Below are 21074 nucleotides of genomic sequence, written 5' to 3' on the forward strand. Positions count from 1 at the left end.
ACAAATGGACACCAGGCAGGTCATAAATGAGTGAAGCCAGCCAGGGCACAAGGGGAAAAAAAATTCTTGAAATCCTCAGTCTTTTTTATCTGCATATATTTCTTCTCATGATGATAGAAAAGTAAGCATAAGAAATATTTGTTTCTCCTTAACTTCGCTTAAAAAAAACCCAAACCATCAAAAATATGATAAATGGCAAGTGACACCTAGGCTCAGCAGTGGGGGATCAGAAGGGGGCATCATGACAGGGTGTGGTGTGAACTGTGGCCAACCAGAGAAGGCGTGGGCAGCCACCACCCAGCTCCAGCCAGCGGCTGTCACATGGGAATCAGGAGTGTTATCAGGTCTCCCAATTTTAAATGTAAAGAAATGTCGGTTTTACACTTATAATCTCTCAACTTTGATTTCTACGAAAACCCTCCCAATTCTGGCAACAGATACCCAAACACTGTTGGCCAGAAACGGACGCGTCTGCAGCTCGGCGAACCAGGGACCACCAGTCTGCGACTCGGCTCTCCTCCGGGTTGCCCCCCACCCCGCCCCCGCGCCCGCATACCCTCCCCCATCCTCCTGATGGTCCTCCAAGGTCAGCACTCAGGCTCCTCAAGGCCTGCCCCCGCTCACGCTGACCCTCCCTCCCCGCGGCCCTGCGCGGGCACTCCTGTCGGTTCTCCATCCTCCACTGTCTCCCTCGACAGTTACCTAACCTCGACGGGTGTTGGTCGAGCGGCCCGCGCCTTACTCGGTCCCCCTGGACCCTCCTCGGGTCACCCGCAACGCTGTGCACCTTTCCAGTTCGCAGGATACACCGGGGCCGAACTCCGTAAACCGGACGGATACAGCACCTCCACTGAGAGAGAGGAGCGAAGCCCCACACTCGATAAGGAGTCACCGCTTGATACCCAGACGGACCCCAAAGCAGGCCGGGGCCGGCCCCGGATGCACGGGTGCGCGGAGCTCTCCCGAGGGAGCGGGTGGGAGCCCCGGACCCGCCCCGCCGGGCAGTCCCGAGGGCTCGCGGGCGGTGGATGTTCGGAGCAGCGAGAAGCCGCACCTCCCGCCTCCAAGCTGTTTGTGATTTCCTCCCGGGGCTCCCGGTCACCCTCCCCCTTAGGCCTCCCTCACCCGGCGGCCCGCCTTCCCGGGCTCGGCCCCTTCCCATCTCCCCGCACAGCCGGCCCCCGCGACCCTCCCACCTCCGCGGCGACCGCAGACGGTCAGCGGGTGTCGGAAGGCGGGCCCGCGCCGAGGCCGCGCGGAGGGCGCCGGCCCCGCTCCCGGACTCCTCCCGGCCCGCTCCCGGGCCCCCCGCCCGGCCCCGCGACCTCTCCCCCCGTCGCCGCCGCCGTGGCCGCCCCCGCCCGCGCGACCCGGGCCCTCACCCGCGACAGGGTGAGGTCGGTCATGAGCTGCTCGAAGGCCCGCGTCTCCTCGGCCTGCCGCTGCGTGTGCAGCGCGATCTTCTCACTGAACTTCCGCGGGTTGGCGCTGCCGGAGCCCGGCGAGGCGGCCATGGCGCGGGCCCGGCGCCGGCAGGAGGCGGGAGACGGCGGGCGCGGGCCCTGCCTCGGCCCACCCGTCCGTCCGCAGGCCAGCCCCGGCCGCCGCCCGAAGCCCGTCCTCCGGCGCGACCCGGCAGAGGAGCCGCCGCGGCCCCACCGCCAGCAAGCGGCCGGGAGCGCGCCGAGGTCCGCCCCCGCGCGCCCGGCCCCGCCCTCGGCGCGGCCCGCCCGCCGCCCGGCCCCGACCCTGCCCCGCGCCCGCCGGCGGAGGGCTTTCCCCGGCGTCCAGCGCCCGGCTCGCGACCCGCCGCGCGGACCCCGCGAGGAAACCCCCGGCTCGCGCGGCAGAGCGGGCCCGACGTGAGGGAGCAGCTAGGGTACCATTTTACTGAAGCGCTCCCTGATAGGGCTCGCCTGGCCTTCGGATTGACGTTAAGAGTTTTTCAAAGAGTTTGAACACCTTGCTTGCCCTCCCCAGTCACGCTGACTTCCTTCAGGGGGGCGAAAACGGGCGAACTACGCTTGAGCAATCCTCTCCCTCGGTTCCCACCCTGTGGGGCCTAACAGCTGCCCGACGTCCTCCGCCTTCCAGCCCGCTTCCTCCCTCGATCTGTGTCGCTGACGGTCCGCTCGGGCCCACCCAAGAAAACAGTTACCAAATCTGGGTCTCAGTTTCTAAAACCACCTCCCGAGTTTGCACGAACTTGAGACACCATCCCCCCCGCCCGGGGGTCCCCCTCTTCGCTCCTCAGCCCCGGCCCCTTTTCCAGGCTCTTTATGAGCATCCGTGGCCTCTTTCGGACTCCAGCTCCAGCCTAGTTTGTCAGCCTCATTGGTTTTCTCCCTCTCCTGCAGCCCCCGAAGTTCTGATGTGTGTAAAGATGTCCTGGACGCCTCTGAGAGTGTGTCTCTGCCTTTCGTAAGCTAGTAACTATCAGGGACACGCAGAAGATTGAAGAAAAGGATGTTAGCGCCACCCACGCCCTCCCCATATCAAGGTTAAATGTATCAAAACAGTTTGTTTCATTTACTTGGTATTTATTAAAGAAATAGAAAATCAGGCAGAACTAAAACCTCACCCTTATTCTTTCTCCCTCCTCCCTAGAGGTGGTCACTGGGCTCAAGTTGGTACGTGTCATTCACATTAATATTTTTACACTTTTATTACATATGACATATGGATCCACCAACTGCATATGAAATACCAAATTTTATTTTTTTAATTTTACAGGAAACTACATCATGCTAAAAAACTTTGGCAGCTTTTTTCATTTACCATTGCTTTTGAAATTCGTTTGTGTTGATTCATTTGTTTTAATTCCTGTGTAGTATTTCACTCTACTTTTCATGTGTCTCATAGATTGTTTTTTTTTAGAAAATTTAATGAGAATATATCTCTATTAGCTAGAGGTTAGTTTGTTTCACTCATTATAATTGGATTTATTTCTTCTGTCTTATTTTGTACTGTTTATCATGCTTTTTCTTTATATTTTCTGCTTTCTTGTTACATTGTCTGGTTTCAGTTTCAAAGAACAGAATTCATCCTAGGTAAAGTATAGAAGGATTTACTATAGGGTATAAAATGGCTTAAGGACTTGTATGGAGGGCTGAGGAAGCAGACTCAGGGTTGAAAGGTTCAGAAGTGACCTGGAGACACATGTTGCAGAACCCGGCCAACAAAAGAGCCACTGCTTCTTCTAAAGTCTGGAAGCCACCTACTGAATTGGAGGACTGTCATTACACTGGCCACCTCCTGGACCCTGAAGCCACCATAGAAAAATACAACAGTACTCACCAACAGAAACAGCACATACAAAGGCTCAGCTTCACTTCCACCTTACCAATCAAATAAGAAACAACATTGGACTGGAAGTGCCAAAACTGCATCCGGAATCCTAGCTGCAATAACATCTAGGAAATGTAGTTATAGCCTTTCAGCTTCTGAAATATAGGAAAGTGCAGTAGGACACTGGAATGGATGTTGAGCTAAATCCTGTTTTCATCCACCAATTCACCAATGCAGGGATCTATCATATCTGGGTTCTGTTGCACTGAATGACTGTTGTTGTTGTTGTTGTTGATTTTATTTTTTTTCTCTCTCTCTTTTTTTTAGTGGTTTTTGTCGTACATTGACATGAATCAGCCATGGATTTACATCTTTCCCCATCCCGATCCCCCCTCCCACCTCCCTCTCCGCCCGATTCCTCTGGGTCTTCCCAGTGCACCAGGCCGGAGCACTTGTCTCATGCCTCCAGCCTGGGCTGGTGATCTGTTTCACCCTAGATAATATACATGTTTCGATGCTGTTCTCTTGAAACATCCCACCCTTGCCTTCTCCCACAGAGTCCAAAATTCTGTTCTGTACATCTTTGTCTCTTTTTCGGTTTTGCATATAGGGTTATCGTTACCATCTTTCTAAATTCCATATATATGCGTTAGTATACTGTATCGGTCTTTATCTTTCTGACTTACTTCACTCTGTATAATGGGCTCGAGTTTCATCCATCTCATTAGAACTGATTCAAATGAATTATTTTTAATGGCTGAGTAATATTCCATGGTGTATATGTACCACAGCTTCCTTATCCATTCATCTGCTGATGGGCATCTAGGTTGCTTCCATGTCCTGGCTATTATAAACAGTGCTGCGATGAACATTGGGGTGCACGTGTCTCTTTCAGATCTGGTTTCCTCAGTGTGTATGCCCAGAAGTGGGATTGCTGGGTCATATGGCAGTTCTATTTCCAGTTTTTTAAGAAATCTCCACACTGTTCTCCATAGCGGCTGTACTAGTTTGCATTCCCACCAACAGTGTAAGAGGGTTCCCTTTTCTCCACACCCTCTCCAGCATTTATTGCTTGTAGACCTTTGGATAGCAGCCATCCTGACTGGCATGTAATGGTACCTCATTGTGGTTTTGATTTGCATTTCTCTGATAATGAGTGATGTTGAGCATCTTTTCATGTGTTTGTTAGCCATCTGTATGTCTTCTTTGGAGAAATGTCTGTTTAGTTCTTTGGCCCATTTTTTGATTGGGTCATTTATTTTTCTGGAATTGAGCTGCAGGAGTTGCTTGTATATTTTTGAGATTAATCCTTTGTCTGTTGCTTTGTTTGCTATTATTTTCTCCCAATCTGAGGGCTGTCTTTTCACCTTGCTTATAGTTTCCTTTGTTGTGCAAAAGCTTTTAAGTTTCATTAGGTCCCATTTGTTTAGTTTTACTTTTATTTCCAATATTCTGGGAGGTGGGTCACAGAGGATCCTGCTGTGATTTATGTCAGAGAGTGTTTTGCCCATGTTCTCCTCTAGGAGTTTTATAGTTTCTGTTCTTACATTTAGATCTTTAATCCATTTTGAGTTTATTTTTGTGTATGGTGTTAGAAAGTGTTCTAGTTTCATTCTTTTACAAGTGGTTGACCAGTTTTCCCAGCACCACTTATTAAAGAGGTTGTCTTTTTTCCATTGTATATTCTTGCCTCCTTTGTCGAAGATAAGGTGTCCATAGGTTCGTGGATTTATTTCTGGGCTTTCTATTCTGTTCCATTGATCTATATTTCTGTCTTTGTGCCAGTACCATACTGTCTTGATGACTGTGGCTTTGTAGTAGAGTCTGAAGTCAGGCAGGTTGATTCCTCCAGTTCCATTCTTCTTTCTCAAGATTACTTTGGCTATTCGAGGTTTTTTGTATTTCCATACAAATTGTGAAATTCTTTGGTCTAGTTCTGTGAAAAATACTGTTGGTAGCTTGATAGGGATTGCATTGAATCTATAGATTGCTTTGGGTAGTATAGCCATTTTGACAATATTGATTCTTCCAATCCATGAACACGGTATGTTTCTCCATCTGTTTGTGTCCTCTTTGATTTCTTTCATCAGTGTTTTATAGTTTTCTATGTATAGGTCTTTTGTTTCTTTAAGTAGATATACTCCTAAGTATTTTATTCTTTTTGTTGCAAATGGTGAATGGTATTGTTTCCTTAATTTCTCTTTCTGTTTTCTCATTGTTAGTGTATAGGAATGCAAGGGATTTCTGTGTGTTAATTTTATATCCTGCAACTTTACTATATTTGTTGATTAGCTCTAGTAATTTTCTGGTAGAGTCTTTAGGGTTTTCTGTGTAGAGGATCATGTCATCTGCAAACAGTGAGAGTTTCACTTCTTCTTTTCCTATCTGGATTCCTTTTACTTCTTTTTCTGCTCTGATTGCTGTGGCCAAAACTTCCAAAACTATGTTGAATAGTAGTGATGAGAGTGGGCACCCTTGTTTTGTTCCTGATTTCAGGGGAAATGCTTTCAATTTTTCACCATTGAGGGTAATGCTTGCTGTGGGTTTGTCATATATAGCTTTTATTATGTTGAGGTATGTTCCTTCTATTCCTGCTTTCTGAAGAGTTTTAATCATAAATGGATGTTGAATTTTGTCAAAGGCTTTTTCTGCATCTATTGAGATAATCATATGGTTTTTATCTTTCAATTTGTTAATGTGGTGTATTACATTGATTGATTTGCGGATATTAAAGAATCCTTGCATTCCTGGGATAAAGCCCACTTGGTCATGATGTATGATTTTTTTAATATGTTGTTGGATTCTGTTTGCTAGAATTTTGTTAAGGATTTTTGCATCTATGTTCATCAGTGATAGCGGCCTGTAGTTTTCTTTTTTTGTGGCATCTTTGTCTGGTTTTGGAATTAGGGTGATAGTGGCCTCATAGAATGAGTTTGGAAGTTTACCTTCTTCTGCAATTTTCTGGAAGAGTTTGAGTATGATAGGTGTTAGCTGTTCTCTAAATTTTTGGTAGAATTCAGCTGTGAAGCCATCCGGTCCTGGGCTTTTGTTTCCTGGAAGATTTCTGATTACAGTTTCCATTTCCTTGTTTGTGATGGGTCCGTTAAGATCTTCTATTTCTTTCTGGTTCAGTTTTGGAAAGTTATACTTTTCTAAGAATTTGTCCATTTCTTCCAAGTTGTCCATTTTATTGGCATAGAGCTGCTGGTAGTAGTCTCTTATGATCCTTTGTATTTCAGTGTTGTCTGTCATGATCTCTCCATTTTCATTTCTAATTTTGTTAATTTGGTTCTTCTCCCTTTGTTTCTTAATGAGTCTTGCTAACGGTTTGTCAATTTTGTTTATTTTTCAAAAAAACAGCTTTTAGCTTTGTTGATTTTTGCTATGGTCTCTTTAGTTTCTTTTGCATTTATTTCTGCCCTAATTTTTAAGATTTCTTTCCTTCTACTAACCCCGGGGTTCTTCATTTCTTCCTTCTCTAGTTGCTTTAGGTGTAGAGTTAGGTTATTTATTTGACTTTTTTCTTGTTTCTTGAGGTAAGCCTGTAATGCTACGAACCTTCCCCTTAACACTGCTTTTACAGTGTCCCATAGGTTTTGGGTGGTTGTGTTTTCATTTTCATTCATTTATATGCATATTTTGATTTCTTTTTTGACTTCTTCTATGATTTGTTGGTTATTCAGAAGCGTGTTATTTAGCCTCCATATGTTTGAATTTTTAATAATTTTTTCCTGTAATTGAGATCTAATCTTACTGCACTGTGGTCAGAAAAGATGACTGGAATGATTTCAATTTTTTTGAATTTACCAAGGCTAGATTTATGGCCCAGGATGTGATCTATTCTGGAGAAGGTTCCGTGTGCACTTGAGAAAAAGGTGAAGTTGATTGTTTTGGGATGAAATGTCCTATAGATATCAATTAGGTCTAGCTGGTCCATTGTGTCATTTAAAGTTTGTGTTTCCTTGTTAATTTTCTGTTTAATTGATCTATCCATAGTTGTGAGTGGGGTATTAAAGTCTCCCACTATTATTGTGTTACTATTAATTTCCTCTTTCATACTCGTTAGCATTTGCCTTACATATTGTGGTGCTCCTATGTTGGGTGCATATATATTTATAATTGTTATATCTTCTTCTTGGATTGATCCTTTGATCATTATGTAGTGTCCTTCTTTGTCTCTTTTCACAGCCTTTATTTTGAAGTCTATTTTATCTGATATGAGTATTGCGACTCCTGCTTTCTTTTGGTCTCTGTTTGAGTGAAATATTTTTTTCCAGTCCTTCACTTTTAGTCTGTATGTGTCCCTTGTTTTGAGGTGGGTCTCTTGTATACAGCATATATAGGGGTCTTGTTTTTGTATCCATTCAGCCAGTCTTTGTCTTTTGGTTGGGGCATTCAAACCATTTACATTTAAGGTAATTATTGATAGGTATGGTCCCATTGCCATTTACTTTGTTGTTTTGGGTTCACGTTTATAAAACCTTTCTGTGTTTCCTGTCTAGAGAAGATCCTTTAGCATTTGTTGAAGAGCTGGTTTGGTGGTGCTGAATTCTCTCAGCTTTTGCTTGTCTGTAAAGCTTTTGAATTCTCCTTCATATCTGAATGAGATCCTTGCTGGGTACAGTAATCTAGGTTGTAGGTTATTCTCTTTCATTACTTGAAGTATGTCCTGCCATTCCCTGCTGGCCTGAAGGGTTTCTATTGATAGATCAGCTGTTATCCTTATGGGAATCCCTTTGTGTGTTATTTGTTGTTTCTCCCTTGCTGCTTTTAATATTTGTTCTTTGTGTTTGATCTTTGTTAATTTGATTAATATGTGTCTTGGGGTGTTTCACCTTGGGTTTATCCTGTTTGGGACTCTCTGGGTTTCTTGGACTTGGGTGGCTATTTCCTTCCCCATTTTAGGGAAGTTTTCAGCTATTATCTCCTCGAGTATTTTCTCATGGCCCTCCTTTTTGTCTTCTTCTTCTGGGACTCCTATGATTCGAATGTTGGGGTGTTTCACATTGTCCCAGAGGTCCCTGAAGTTGTCCTTATTTCTTTTGATTCTTTTTTCTTTTTTCCTCTCTGCTTCATTTATTTCCACCATTTTATCTTCTACCTCACTTATCCTATCTTCTGTCTCCATTATTCTACTGTTGGTTCCCTCCAGAGGGTTTTTTATCTCATTTATTGCATTATTCATTTTTAATTGACTCTTTTATTTCTTCTAGTTCCTTATTAAACATTTCTTGCATCTTCTCAATCTTTGTCTCCAGGCTATTTATCTGTAACTCCATTTTGTTTTCAAGATTTTGGATAATTTTTATTATCATTATTCTAAATTCTTTTTCAGGTAGATTCCCTATCTCCTCCCCTTTTGTTTGACTTGGTGGGCATTTTTCATGTTCCTTTCCCTGTTGGGTATTTCTCTGCCTTTTCATCTTGTTTAGATTGCTGTGTCTGGAGTGGGCTTTCTGTATTCTGGTGGTCTGTGATTCCTTTTTAATGTGGAGGTTTCACCCAGTGGGTGGGGTTGGATGATTGGCTTGTCAAGGTTGTTGTTGTTGTTTTAACGTATGTATTTATTCATGGTCTTTCTTGCTGTGTGCGGGCTTCTCATGACACTGGCTTTTCTTGTTGTGGAACTTGGCCTCTAGGCATGGGAGCCCAGTAGTTGCCCCGAGGCCTGTGAAATGTTCCCAGATCAGGGATCTAACCAGTGTTCCCTGAATTGACATGTGAATTCATAACCACTGGATCACCAGGGAAGCCCTGAGTGGCTCTTTTTTATTTCCATTTTGCCCTAATCTAATTTGGAAAATAGTCATTCTACTTCTGTTCTTATTATGGTTAATCCAATCACTTTCCATTTAATTTTTTAATCAAATAAATACATATGAATTTTTTAACAATAGCTTTACAAGGCACACAATTTTCCCAAGTAAGTCCCAGTTCCCACAGTAAATAAGTTTTTCCTGCTGTTTTGTGATTATTTTTTCAGTTTTAGATGTTAACTATTCATTTTCTACTCTGGGGAAGAATGCTTTGGCTCTTTTGTGCCCCCAACACAAATATGATTTTCCCTGCTCCCATTCTTTCAGTGTAGTTATTAACATATGATAATTTTTGGTAAGTCAATATTAAGTGTTTACACAACACACAATAGTTCCATTTTTACACTTTTTTTTTTTTTTTTAGTTAAAAACTGCCTTCAATTTTTATTTGCTTATATTTCTTATTAGAAATCCTTTCCCAAACTCTGATTTATAGTATTTGGATTTTAGCTCTGTCTCTCCCCTCTTCTGGCCCCTCTGGTCTTCTTTCTAAAGTTCCCTGAACTGTGAAAGACATTACTGAACCTATAACTGGTCAGCTTGGGAGGGAACTTCTCTCCCAGATCGCTTTGCCTACCTGCTCCATCCTGGACTCTTGCTTTCCTCACCCGATATCTGCTGGCTCTCGTCCCATCACCCTGAGAGTTCCCTTCATCTCCCATCTTCTGACCTCATCTCAGTTTGTCCTCCTGCTCTGTGTTCTAATTCATGTTAGCGGAGGACATTCTCCAATAGTTTCCTGGGAAAAAATACATAAAAGATAAAATCCTTCAGGCTTTGTGTGTATGCAGATGTTTTTATTTTTCCCTCAGAGTTGATTGATATTTGGACTAAGAATAGTCTTCTTCATCAGAACTCCTTCGCATTTGCTTCTTTGGATACATTGCATCACTGTTTTCTCACTTCCAGCGTTGCCATTGGGAAGTCCACTCACATTCTGTCTCCCTTTCTTTTGTAGGTGACCTGCTTTTTGAGGGCTATTATTATTTATTTATTTTCACACACCCCCGCATACTCTGAAGGCTTAGTATTCTGATATTTTATGATAATGTACCTTGGTGGGAGGCTTTATTTTTGTTCACCACATTGGCATTAGACATGTATGTGGAAACTGAGTACTCATATTCTTTAGTTCTGGGAAATTGTCTTATCTTTCCAACAATATTCTTTTTTCTTTCTTCATGGAGATTCTACTTGGTCAGTTAATGGATCTCCTACATTGCTCTTCTAATTTTCTCATCTTTTCTCTCCTATATTCCATTTTTTTGTCTTTTGCTGTTGTTATTCTATTTCTTAATAAATTTTTTCAGCTCTTTCAATTTTGTCTTTCCTTTCTGTTGAACTTTTATTTCTGTGATTGTATTTTTAATTTCTAAGTGCTCTTTCCTGATTTCCGAGTGCTTCTTTTTAAAATAGCATCCTATACTCATTTCAAGGGTGTGCTATTAATTAGAGGCTATTTCTATTTTCTTTTACTCCTTATATGGTCTGTCTCTGTTTTGTCTCAGTTCAATTTTTAGTTTGTTCATTTTGGTCTCCATCTAGAGGCTTCCCTCAAGCCTCTGGTAATCCTTGACTCCATAATTAAGACAGAAACACTAAATATGTATAGATACCTTGTTTCTGGAAATTAAAATGATTTAAATTAATATTTTTATATATTCTGTAGCAGAAATTGCTAGCTGTTCTCTCCACATTCATTCTCCTCTTCTTCCTTTATTAAAAGAAATTCTGAACTTTAACTGGGTGCTTCATTGCCCAGCTAAAATCAACTTAAGACTACATTTCCCATTCTCCCTTGTGAATAGATCTGGTCATGTTTCATCCCACAGATGTTAGCAGAAGAAATACAGGCAACTTTGGGATCATGCCCTTAAATGAAAAGGAGAAAGATCTTTTCCCTCTTCTTCTTACTGGCTGAAATATGGATGTGCTAACTAGATACAGCAGCTGTCATAGACCATTAGATAAAAACTGTGTTGAGAATGACAGAAGAATAGTTGCAATGGCCCCTAGGTTCCCAGCCCTGGGGAACCACAGTATTAGCTCTAAACTGCTCCTAGGCTATAATGTATCTGAGAGAGAAGCATCGATTTTGTTTCAAGCCCACCTGTTTTCGCCTTGTTACAGGAATCAAGCCAGGACCTATTATATTTAAATAGAAAAAAACTTGTAAGTATATCAAGATATGGTTAATAACATTTGTCTTTGAGGAGTAGGGACTACTGGGAAAATTATATTCCACTTTACACATTTCTAAATTATATACAGATTTAGAGATAAGTATGTATTACTAGTAAAATCAGGAAAAAATAAGGAAGTACAAAGATCAGTTGTTTTTAAAGAACTGACTGTGCACCTGTGAGGTTCCTTGACTAAAGAGCTCACTGGAACAGAGATCCAGAATTTTCAATGCCTGTCCTCCAAGTGACAATATCCCTAGGGTTTGGGGTGTGTTTTGCTTTTTTATTGGAATATAATTGCTTTACAATGTTGCGTTGGTTTCTGCTGTACCATGGAGTGACTCTGCCATGTGTATACATATATCCCCTCCCTCTTAGACCTCTCTCCCGCACTCCCGCATCTCACCCCCCTAGGTCATCACAGAGCACTGAGCTGAGCTCCTTGCGCCTTATGGCAAGTTCCTACCAGCAGCTGTTTACACAGGTGGTATATATATGTCAATTCTAATCTCCCAGTTCGTCCCACCTTCCGTTTCCCCACCTGTGTCCACATGTGTGTTTTCTACATCTTCATCTCTGTTCCTGCCCTTGAAATAGGGTCATCTGTACCACTGGAGAGACTTTAAAATTTGTTTTTTCTCTTGAGAATGTCAATTTCTCCTGCCTAAAGAATCTTCCAGTTGACTATCCAGAGGTATAAATAAGCTGCTGGCACTCCGAGAGTCACGTGGAGGAAAAAAGTGCTAAGAGTCTATTTGATGTGTTGCCTTGCGCTTAATTTCTCTGTTTTCAGACAACACCTCAGTGGAAACTTTGTCTTTGCCTCACCCTAAGTCCAAAACATTTTGGCCTCTGTTTCCCCAGTTAATCTCCCGTCTACAGCCACAGTGGAAAGGCATCATCACCTCACTTTAAGAGGCTGGGAATGGGATCTGGGTGTCTAACTGCACCTTGTACACATTTTTGACCAATATTTGTATTTTTAACTCTATCCCTTCCCTCTTCAGGTGCCTCAGCCCTCTTTCTGAACTTCTTTGATGTAAACCATCTTGCTTCTCATTAGATTTTCCCCTTTCCCCTGCTTCTCAGGCACTTCAGTTTCAGCTTTTTATGTTCTGCTGTGCTGATTACCATTGCTCTATGGGGTGGAAGTCATGGCTAGGCCAGCTACCGGAAAGCCCCTAACTGGACAAAAATTAAAAGTTATATGTTGAAGTGCTGGGAGGGTTAAAAAAATGTTAAAAGTAAAGGCACAGGCAAGGAGAAATTGTATATGTTGGACACGCTAAGAATTTCAGGATGGTGAACCCAGAATCAGGACCTAGGTGACCTAACTTGCAGAATGGCAAAATTATTTTCTTATGTGCTAACATCACCTAAGTTGTTTCCAAGAACTGATATGGCTGCTCTTGCAGGAGTAAATTTAAAACTGGGACATTTTTTTAAAAAATTATTTTTAAATTTATTTGTGACTGCACTGGGTCTCTGTTGCTGCACGGCCTTTCTCTAGTTGCAGTTGCAAGCGGGGGCTACTCACTAGTTATGGTGCACAGGTGTCTCCTTGCAGTGGCTTCTCTTGTGGAGCATAGGCTCTAGAGGGAAGGCTTCAGGAGTTGTGGAGCACAGGCTCTAGAGGGAAGGCTTCAGGAGTTGTGGCGCACAGGCTTAGTTGCCCCTAGACATGTGGAATCTTCCCAGACCAGGGATCGAACCTATGTCCCCTGCATTAACAGGCAGATTTTTAACCACTGGACTACCAGGGAGCTTTATTTTGAAGCTCCTCACGGAGCTTTATTTTGAAGCTCCTCAGGTCTGTTGACCGTTGCTACCATCACTTGAGCATCCATCTAAGAGGAATAGAAGAGAAACTCTGGGAACCCACACTCACTGAGATGTATCATTTGTCTAAGTCAGGGGTTGGTAAACTTTTTGCTGTAAGGAGTTTTGCAGATCATCTGTTCTTGTCTCCTCATAACTACTCACCTCTGCCAGGGTATCATGAAAGCAGCCATGGACAACACGTAAAGAAATGGACATGATTGTATTCTAATAAAACTTTATTTACAACAGCATTCTTTTGGGGCAGATTTGACCCATTGGCTATAGTTTGTGACCCCTGATCACATAAAACAGACTGCTGAGCACATTCTGGGGCTCAAAGAGCTCAGAAACTCTGAGTTGCTGCTTCCGTTTGTCTTGGATGGTGGGGAGAATTTGCATTTTTAACAAATTCTCAGTGATGCTGATGCTGCCTGTTCTCTGGGATCTCACTTTGAGGACCATTACTTTTAGGTGACAGGGAACAACTGGAAGACTCTGCTATATGTCTTCCAAATGTTCTAGAAAATTTTTCTAAAATCTCTTTAAACGCTGCTTCTTCCTATTTGTTCTTTCCCTGTAGAAGATTAATTAGATGCATATTAAGCATTTCCATTCTATTGTTCATGTCTTTTTACCTCACTTTTGTGTTTTTCTACTCTTAATTTTTGTGTTACCATCTAGGTAATTTCATCAGATCTGTCTTCCAGTTTACTAACTTCTCTTTTCAGCCATGTCTAATCTGTCTTTTAACCTATCCATTGAGTTTTTTTCTTCCTTAAGAACTGTTTTCCCATCTACAAACTCCATTAAGTTCTTTTTCAAATATGTCTACTCTTTACTAAGGCTTCCCTGGTGGCTCAGCGGTGAAAAATCTGCCTGCAGTACAGGAGATGCAGGAGACATGGGTTCTATTCCTGGGCTGGGAAGACTCCCTGGAGAAGGAAATGACAACCCACTCCAGTGTTCTTGCCAGTATAATCCCATAAAGAGCCTGGCAGGACACAGTCTGTGGGGTCACAAAGAGTCAGGCACAACTGAGCACGCACAACTACTCTTCACTGAGTTCTATTCTTTTCTTATCTTTTTATTCCTTCTTTTACGCCTTTAGTTATACTAATTTTATATTCTCTTTGAGCAAGTAGTTCTGTTATTTCAAGTTTGGGGAGCTCTAACCCTGTTTGTTGTATCTGCAGGCTCTTGTTTATGATGGATTATTTCCTAATGTTTTTAACTATGCTTTCAACTTTAGGAGGGCTCAATTTATACCCCATGGGAACCCTGGGTAGTGGGAATATGACTCAAATGTTGCTGTTGTTTTTTTTTTGTTCCATGAGGTGCATGGGAATCAATTACCAGACATGAGAATTTTATTACATAGAGACCATACATTCAGACCCTAAACTCGTGTATGGGCCAAGTTTTTGGCTTCTCAAGGGGCTTCCCCTCCCCTCCTCCCAAAAGCCAGGCAGAGAGAGTCAAACTTCCTCTGCTTCCACAGTCAGCTTTGCCTGTGGTAGAGTTTACTCTTTCAGGCTGGGATTTTACCCTGCTTACAGACTTGTATATCAACCTGTTACTATTGAATGGTTGCTGGCAGGAGGCACAATATTCCCGGGTCAGAGACAGCAAGCATCATGAGCATCATTTATGTGTCAGTTTACCTTGCTCACCAGGTCCCACAGGGATGATGCAGAAGAGCCCAGATGGGGCTTCCCTGGTGGCTCAGTGGTGAAGAATCACTTGCCAATGCAGGAGACATGGGTTCCATCTCTGGTCCAGGAAGATTCCATCTGCTGTGAAACTATTGACTCTATGCCTTAGAGAAGCCCTATGCTCAGGGCCATAGAAGGTGATTTTGATCTTGGTCATTTATGGGTCAAACCTTAAGAAATGCTGCCATTAAGAATGAAATCACAGGGACTTCCCTGGTGATCCAGTGGCTAAGACTCTGTGCTCCCAGTGCAGGGGAGCCTGGGTTGGATCCCAGGGTCAGGGAGCTAGATCCCACATGCTGCAACTAAGAGGTCACATGCCTCAACTAAGAGTTTGCATGCAATAACAAAGTCCTGGCACAGCCAAGTAAATAAATATATATTTTTTAAAAGAATGAAATAGCTTTTAAAAGATTGAAATAAATAGATATAAAAAGGATGAACCCAAGAATTAATATGGGCTATAGTTTTCAAATGAAAAGCAATCACTCCTTAGCAAAACTCCCTCCACTCTTCTTTTACAGAGCCCAGAAAGGCAAGATGCCACTTCCCAGGCTCTCTCACAGATGGGCCTGGCCACATGACCAGTTTGATTATTGAGACTTAAGGGAAAGTCAGACAGGAAGCTGTTTGAAAAACTTTGGTTTTCAGATCAAAGGAACATATTCAACTGCAGCCAGCCCCTATCCCCTTTGTACTTGGAATACAGACGTGATGCCTGGAGCTATGGAAGCCATCTTGCAGTCACAGAAAGAGAAAGCATTTAAAAATTCCAAATTCAGAAAGACAGAAAACAACCTGATCAGGGCTAGCACTGTGAGTAGCTAAACCAATACTAGCAAGTGTTTTCTTCTAGACGTCTATGAAACAAAGGTAGCTCTCTATGTTTAAATCACTGGGAGTCTGTTTTCCATTTTTTGCAGCCAAAATCACTCCTGATGCACTTCAGTAAAGATCTTTATTTCTTTTTTTCTTCTTTTTTTCCTTTAACTTTTAATGTTTTCATAATTTTAGATTCACATAAAAGTTGCCACTTTGTAAAGAATTCCCATATACTCTTTACCCAGATTCCCAAATATTAAGATTTTATTGCACTTGCATTATTATTTCTTTCTCTGTATATATGTTCATTTTTTCTAAGCCATTTGAGAGTAAGTTGATATGATGCCACTCTATCCATAAAAACTTCAGTGTTTATTTCATAAAAACAAGAGTAGTCTCTTATGTAAACATAATTATCAAAATCAGGAAATTAATTTTGATATAGTATATTATATAATCTCCAGGTATTATTTTAAAAATTTGAAAATTATCCCAATATATTATTATGGCAAAAGAAAATCTAGGCTTGCTCTCAATATTTGATTGACCTGTCTCTGTAGTATCCCTTTTTTTCTTAAGGCTTTTTTTTTTAACTCTTATTATTCTTTCTTAAAATATGTTTATTTTTATTTATTTATTTGACTGCACCAGGTCTTAGTTTCGGCATGCAAGATCTTCCATCTTCCCTGGGCATGTGGAAACTTTAGTTGCAGTGTGTGGGATATAGTTCTCCAACCACTGCATTGGGAATGTAGAGTCCTAGGCACTGGACCACCAGGGAAGTCCTCTTTAGTATCCTTTAATTTGAAACAGTTCAGTTTTTGTCTTTGACTTTGAAAATTTTTGAAGTGTGTCCGACTCTTTGCAACCCATGGACTCTACAGTCCATGGAATTTTCCAGGCCAGAATACTGGAGAGGGGAGCCGTTCCCTTCTCCAGGGGATCTTCCCAACCCAGGGATCGAACCCAGGTCTCCCCCATTGCAGGTGTATTCTTTACCAGCTGAGCCACCAGGGAAGCCCTTTGAAGTGACAGGCCAGTTATTTTATGGAATGTCCCTTCATTAGGGTTTGTGTAGTATGTCCTCCTGATTAATTTCAGATTATTCATTTAGGTAAGAGTAGCCCAGGAGCAATGTTGCATTCTCAGTTTATCCATCAGGAGGCACGTGATGTCAACTTGTCCCATTACTGACATTAAGTTTGGATCATTTAGCTAAGATGCTGTCTGCCAGGTTTCTTCACTGTAAAGTTTCTATTTTTTCCATTAATAGTAGAACTCTTGAAGGGAAACAGTCTGAGACTGTATATTTTTTTACTTAGTAAACTTGCAACAAACTAGTTTTAGCACTCATTAATGATTCTTGCCTTTTCCCTATTTATTCTTTTATATTAGAATGGGCTCATGAATTCTTATTCAATAGGTTATAACCCATTACTATTATTACATTTAAGTTATCCCAGCTTTAACCTTTAATCTGGCTTCTGTGTCCTTCTAATATGTCCCTGTCCATTTTTTAGGTTTTTTTTTTTTTTCTTTCTGGACACAACAAGATATCCTGACCATCTTGTACTTTTCCTTTCCAGTCCCAGAACCAGTCACTTCTCCAAGCAGTCCTGGTTTTTTTTCATGGAAAAGGGCATTTGGGCACTGGTTCTTTGATTTTTGGAAGCTAGTCTTCCTGAGTTGGCTTTTTGTGAGAGGACTTACTCTTTAGCTTCTATTACGTCACCCTTTCAGTTCTGTGCCTTTTCAACCCCTGTTGCTGTTGTTTAGATGCTAAGTCGTCTCCCACTCTCTGTGACCCCATGGACTATAGCCTGCCAGGCTCCCCCGTCCATGGGATTCTCTAGGCAAGAATCCCGGAGTGCATTGCCATTTCCTTCTCCAGGGGATCTTCCTGACCCAGGGATTGAACCTGTGTCTGCTACATTGGCAGACAGGTTCTTTACCACTGAGCCACCAGGGAAGCCCTACCTCCGGATTTTTCTCCACTTTGCAGACTTGGTGCCTCTGTACTTATAGGAGCTGGAAATGTGTTTCTCCAAAGGTCAGTGACTCTGAGAAAGTATAGTGAGCTTATCAAGTATACATTTTTACAGAATCATATCAAATTTAGGGGTAAATGTCAGATTTGCAATTTAAGGCCCAAAGTATTTCACAAATAACTTCACCCAACTCAAGTTTTTTAATGGAATCCAAAATTCTTTAGCAAAAGTGACTTACAAATACCCATTTTTTATTTTTTTGTTTCCTAAGTAATGTTTAACAGTTATTGAGAGCTTTAAGCCAGATACTATTGTAGCCTCCTCTTTCTCCAGCATCTCATAGCGTGTGTTTCATGGAACATGAGTCTCATAGATGGCTAAGAGGGGCTCCCTGAAAAGTAGGAGGGGTGAGCTGGTCTCTTGACTGTAGGATTTCTCAAAGCTTTTTATTATTTTTTAAAATATTTACTTATTTATTTATTTTTGGCTGCATCAGGTCTTATTTGTAGCATGTGAGATCTTCCTTCGTGGCATACAGGCTCATGGTTGCCGTGCATGGGCTTAGTTGTACAGGGGCATGTGAGATCTTAGTTCCCTGACCAGGGATCAAAACTCATCCTCTTCATTGGAAGGTGGATTCTTTTTTTTAATTAAGAAAGTATAACACATTTATAGGAGACTTGGAAAATACAGAACAAAATTACATGCATAGTTCCATTATATCTTACAATTATTTTTTAAGTAGATAAATTAAGATTTTTAGTTGGACTTTCAATATCATGCTCTCAATAATTAATAGAATGGATAGACAAAAAAGTAGAAGGATACAGTAGACTTGAAAAGCACTATGAACCAATTCAACATAATTAAGATTTATACAATTTTCACACAACAGCAGGATACAAATTCTATTCAAGTTTCCATGGACTATAAACAAGGAAACACTTTGTATTTCCTTGTTTATAGTCTATGGGAACTTGAATTTCAGGAAAGCAAAACAAGGTGCAAAAATTTCATGGTCTAAAGGTATTGAGATCATACATAGTCTGTTCTCTTATCACTGTGGAATTATGTTAGAAATCAATATTAAAAGATATTTGAAAATAATCCACACATATTTGGAAGGTGGATTCTTAACCACTGCACCACCAGGGAAGTCCCTCAGAGGTTTTTAATATGTTTATGTGTGTTGTGACTTCCAAGGAGAACGATGGAATACAACACTTCCCAAATTTCTTTTTTTTCTTAATATATGTACTTTACTGAAATATAGTTGACTCACAATGTTTCAAGTGCACAGCAAGTTGATTCAGTTATACATAAACACATATATCATTTTTGAAATTATTTTTCATTATTGGTTACTACAAGCTATTGACCATAGTTCCCTGTGCTATATATAGTAAACCTTTGTTGCTTGTTGCATATTTTTTTAATTAGAAATTTAGCATTCTATTCATACTAAGTCAAACAAGTAGAATCAAAATGTTGTAAATGTTTTAGTTAGGCAAAAATTAATACATTTTCTAAAATCGTACCTCTCAATCTTAGAATGTCTCTTGTAGAGCATCTGCTGACCCAGCTTCCACTCTTCCAACACCCAGTAAACCAACTCTGCTTCCTAAACATCTCTAGAATTTACCCACACGTTTTCATCCTAGCAACCACTATCCAGTTCAAGCAGCAAAGTCTCTCACCAACTTGAGACCTTAATTGGTCCACTTGTGTATCAGTCAGGGTCCCAGCAGGAAACAGATGGCTGCTGAAACTGGAGATGGGAAGAAAAGTTAGAAAGAAACAGGGCAAGGTTTACGGATAATGCAGGAGCCCCTGGGGCTAGTTACAGCAGGAATCGTTAGCACTCGGGGCCAGAGGGGACCTGGGGAAGAATTGCTTACTGCAATAGGGAGAAGGTGGTTATCTGTAGAGAGGAACCCAAGAGGAACTCTGGCCTTTGGTAGGGAGAGAAGTTAACTCACAGTGACCTGGAAGAATAAGTCTTAACCTCATCTTATTCTGGGCTTCCGTGGTGGCTCAGATGGTAAAGAGTCTGCCTGCACTGCAGGAGACCTGGGTTTGATCCCTGGGTCAGGAAGATCCCCTGGAGAAGGGAATGGCAACCTACTCCAGTATTCTTGCCTGGAGAATTCCACGGACAGAGAGGAGCCTGGTGGGCTATAGTCCATGGGGTCACAAAGCATCAGTCACGACTGAGCGACTAACACTTTCATTTCACTTTTTTTCACCTTATTTTAGACCTCTGCTCTCCTGGGGTGCCTGTCATTAGCCAAACCCAAGCAGAAGCTGGAGGGAGACAATGATGTAGTCTACACAGCCAGCTTCCCAGGGCACAGAGGAGAGTAGAAGGTGGAGAGTGGATCTGAGGGACGAACAGGAAGTAGCATAGCCTGGAGTCTTGCCTCCATATCCCCATCCATCCTCCACATTTCCAAGACCCAGATCTCATCATTTCTTGCTCTTCTTAAAACCCATCCATTGCTCCCTATTACTGTTGGAATAAAATCAGTAGTTTAGCACCAACTCATGAAAGCCAACGGATAGCATCTTTTCCCAACTCTAGGGACTTCCCTGGAGGTCCAGTGGTTAAGACTCTGTGCGTCTGCTGGACGGGGCGACGGTTCAATGCCTGGTTGGGGAACTTAAGATTCTGCCTGCCATGTGGTGTGGCCAAACAAGACAAAACAAAACACTCCTACCCCCCAACTCTATGTTCAATGACCAATGGCATCAAGCTTGAAATCAGCTACGGGGAGGTGTTCACACTACGGAATTGGCAAATGCTACTGACCATTATTTTTTTCTTTTATAGAACTGCATGTGTTAAGACAAAAGCATTTTATTAGAAGAAAAGAATGAGCTCAGAAAATGTTCTTTAAAAACTCTTTCTATTGAAAACAGAGACAATGCCCAACTTAATAGCCATGAGGGTTCCTAGCACCCAGACTATATTCTCCAAGTACCCTTTCCCACTAAAAGTAACCAGGGCTCCTTGGAGAAAGAGCTTATTTGAAGTCTGGGGTGAGTAAAGTAGCAAGATGTGGCTGGAACATCTTAAGCCAGAAAGCAAGGAAGCTATCAAAGTCTACTGGGGTCATGACAAAAGGACGGTCACCACTGAAGGACTTCTACTGGCCCAAGAGAGGAAAATTTGAGCATGTAAAAACATAAAAAAATTTTTTTAACATTTAAATTTAAAATTTAACATTAAAATTTTAGACATTTTTTTAATATATGTATATCTACAGTGGATTAAAAGACATTGAATATACATTAAAAAAACTAGGAGTCACAGGATTGAAAAAACAAAACCTCACTGGACACGTTTAGAAGATGTTAGGAGCTCACCAGGCTCCTCTGTCCATGGGATTTCTCAGGCAAGAATACTGAAGTGGGTTGCCGTTTCCTTCTCCAGGGGATCTTTCC

The 21074-nt window shown here is 41.9% G+C and overlaps 1 protein-coding gene across 3 annotated transcripts in view; it reads right to left on the minus strand.

Moving 5' to 3' along the window:
- The window catches only part of CRTC3 (CREB regulated transcription coactivator 3), a 98047-nt gene extending 96487 nt beyond the window's left edge, over positions 1-1560 (minus strand). For 2 of the 3 annotated variants that reach the window (XM_061158763.1, XM_061158762.1), the window contains exon 1: positions 1383-1559. In XM_061158763.1, the coding sequence (XP_061014746.1) occupies positions 1383-1514 (132 nt within the window). In that variant the 5' untranslated portion in view covers positions 1515-1559. Of the gene's footprint in view, positions 1-1382 lie in introns of all 3 variants that reach the window. The other variant, XM_061158764.1, reaches the window with a different exon arrangement.
- Positions 1561-21074: the final 19514 nt, after the last annotated feature.

Source organism: Dama dama, chromosome 13 (genome assembly GCF_033118175.1).
Source record: "Dama dama isolate Ldn47 chromosome 13, ASM3311817v1, whole genome shotgun sequence".
In the NCBI taxonomy this organism is placed as follows: Eukaryota; Metazoa; Chordata; class Mammalia; order Artiodactyla; family Cervidae; genus Dama; species Dama dama.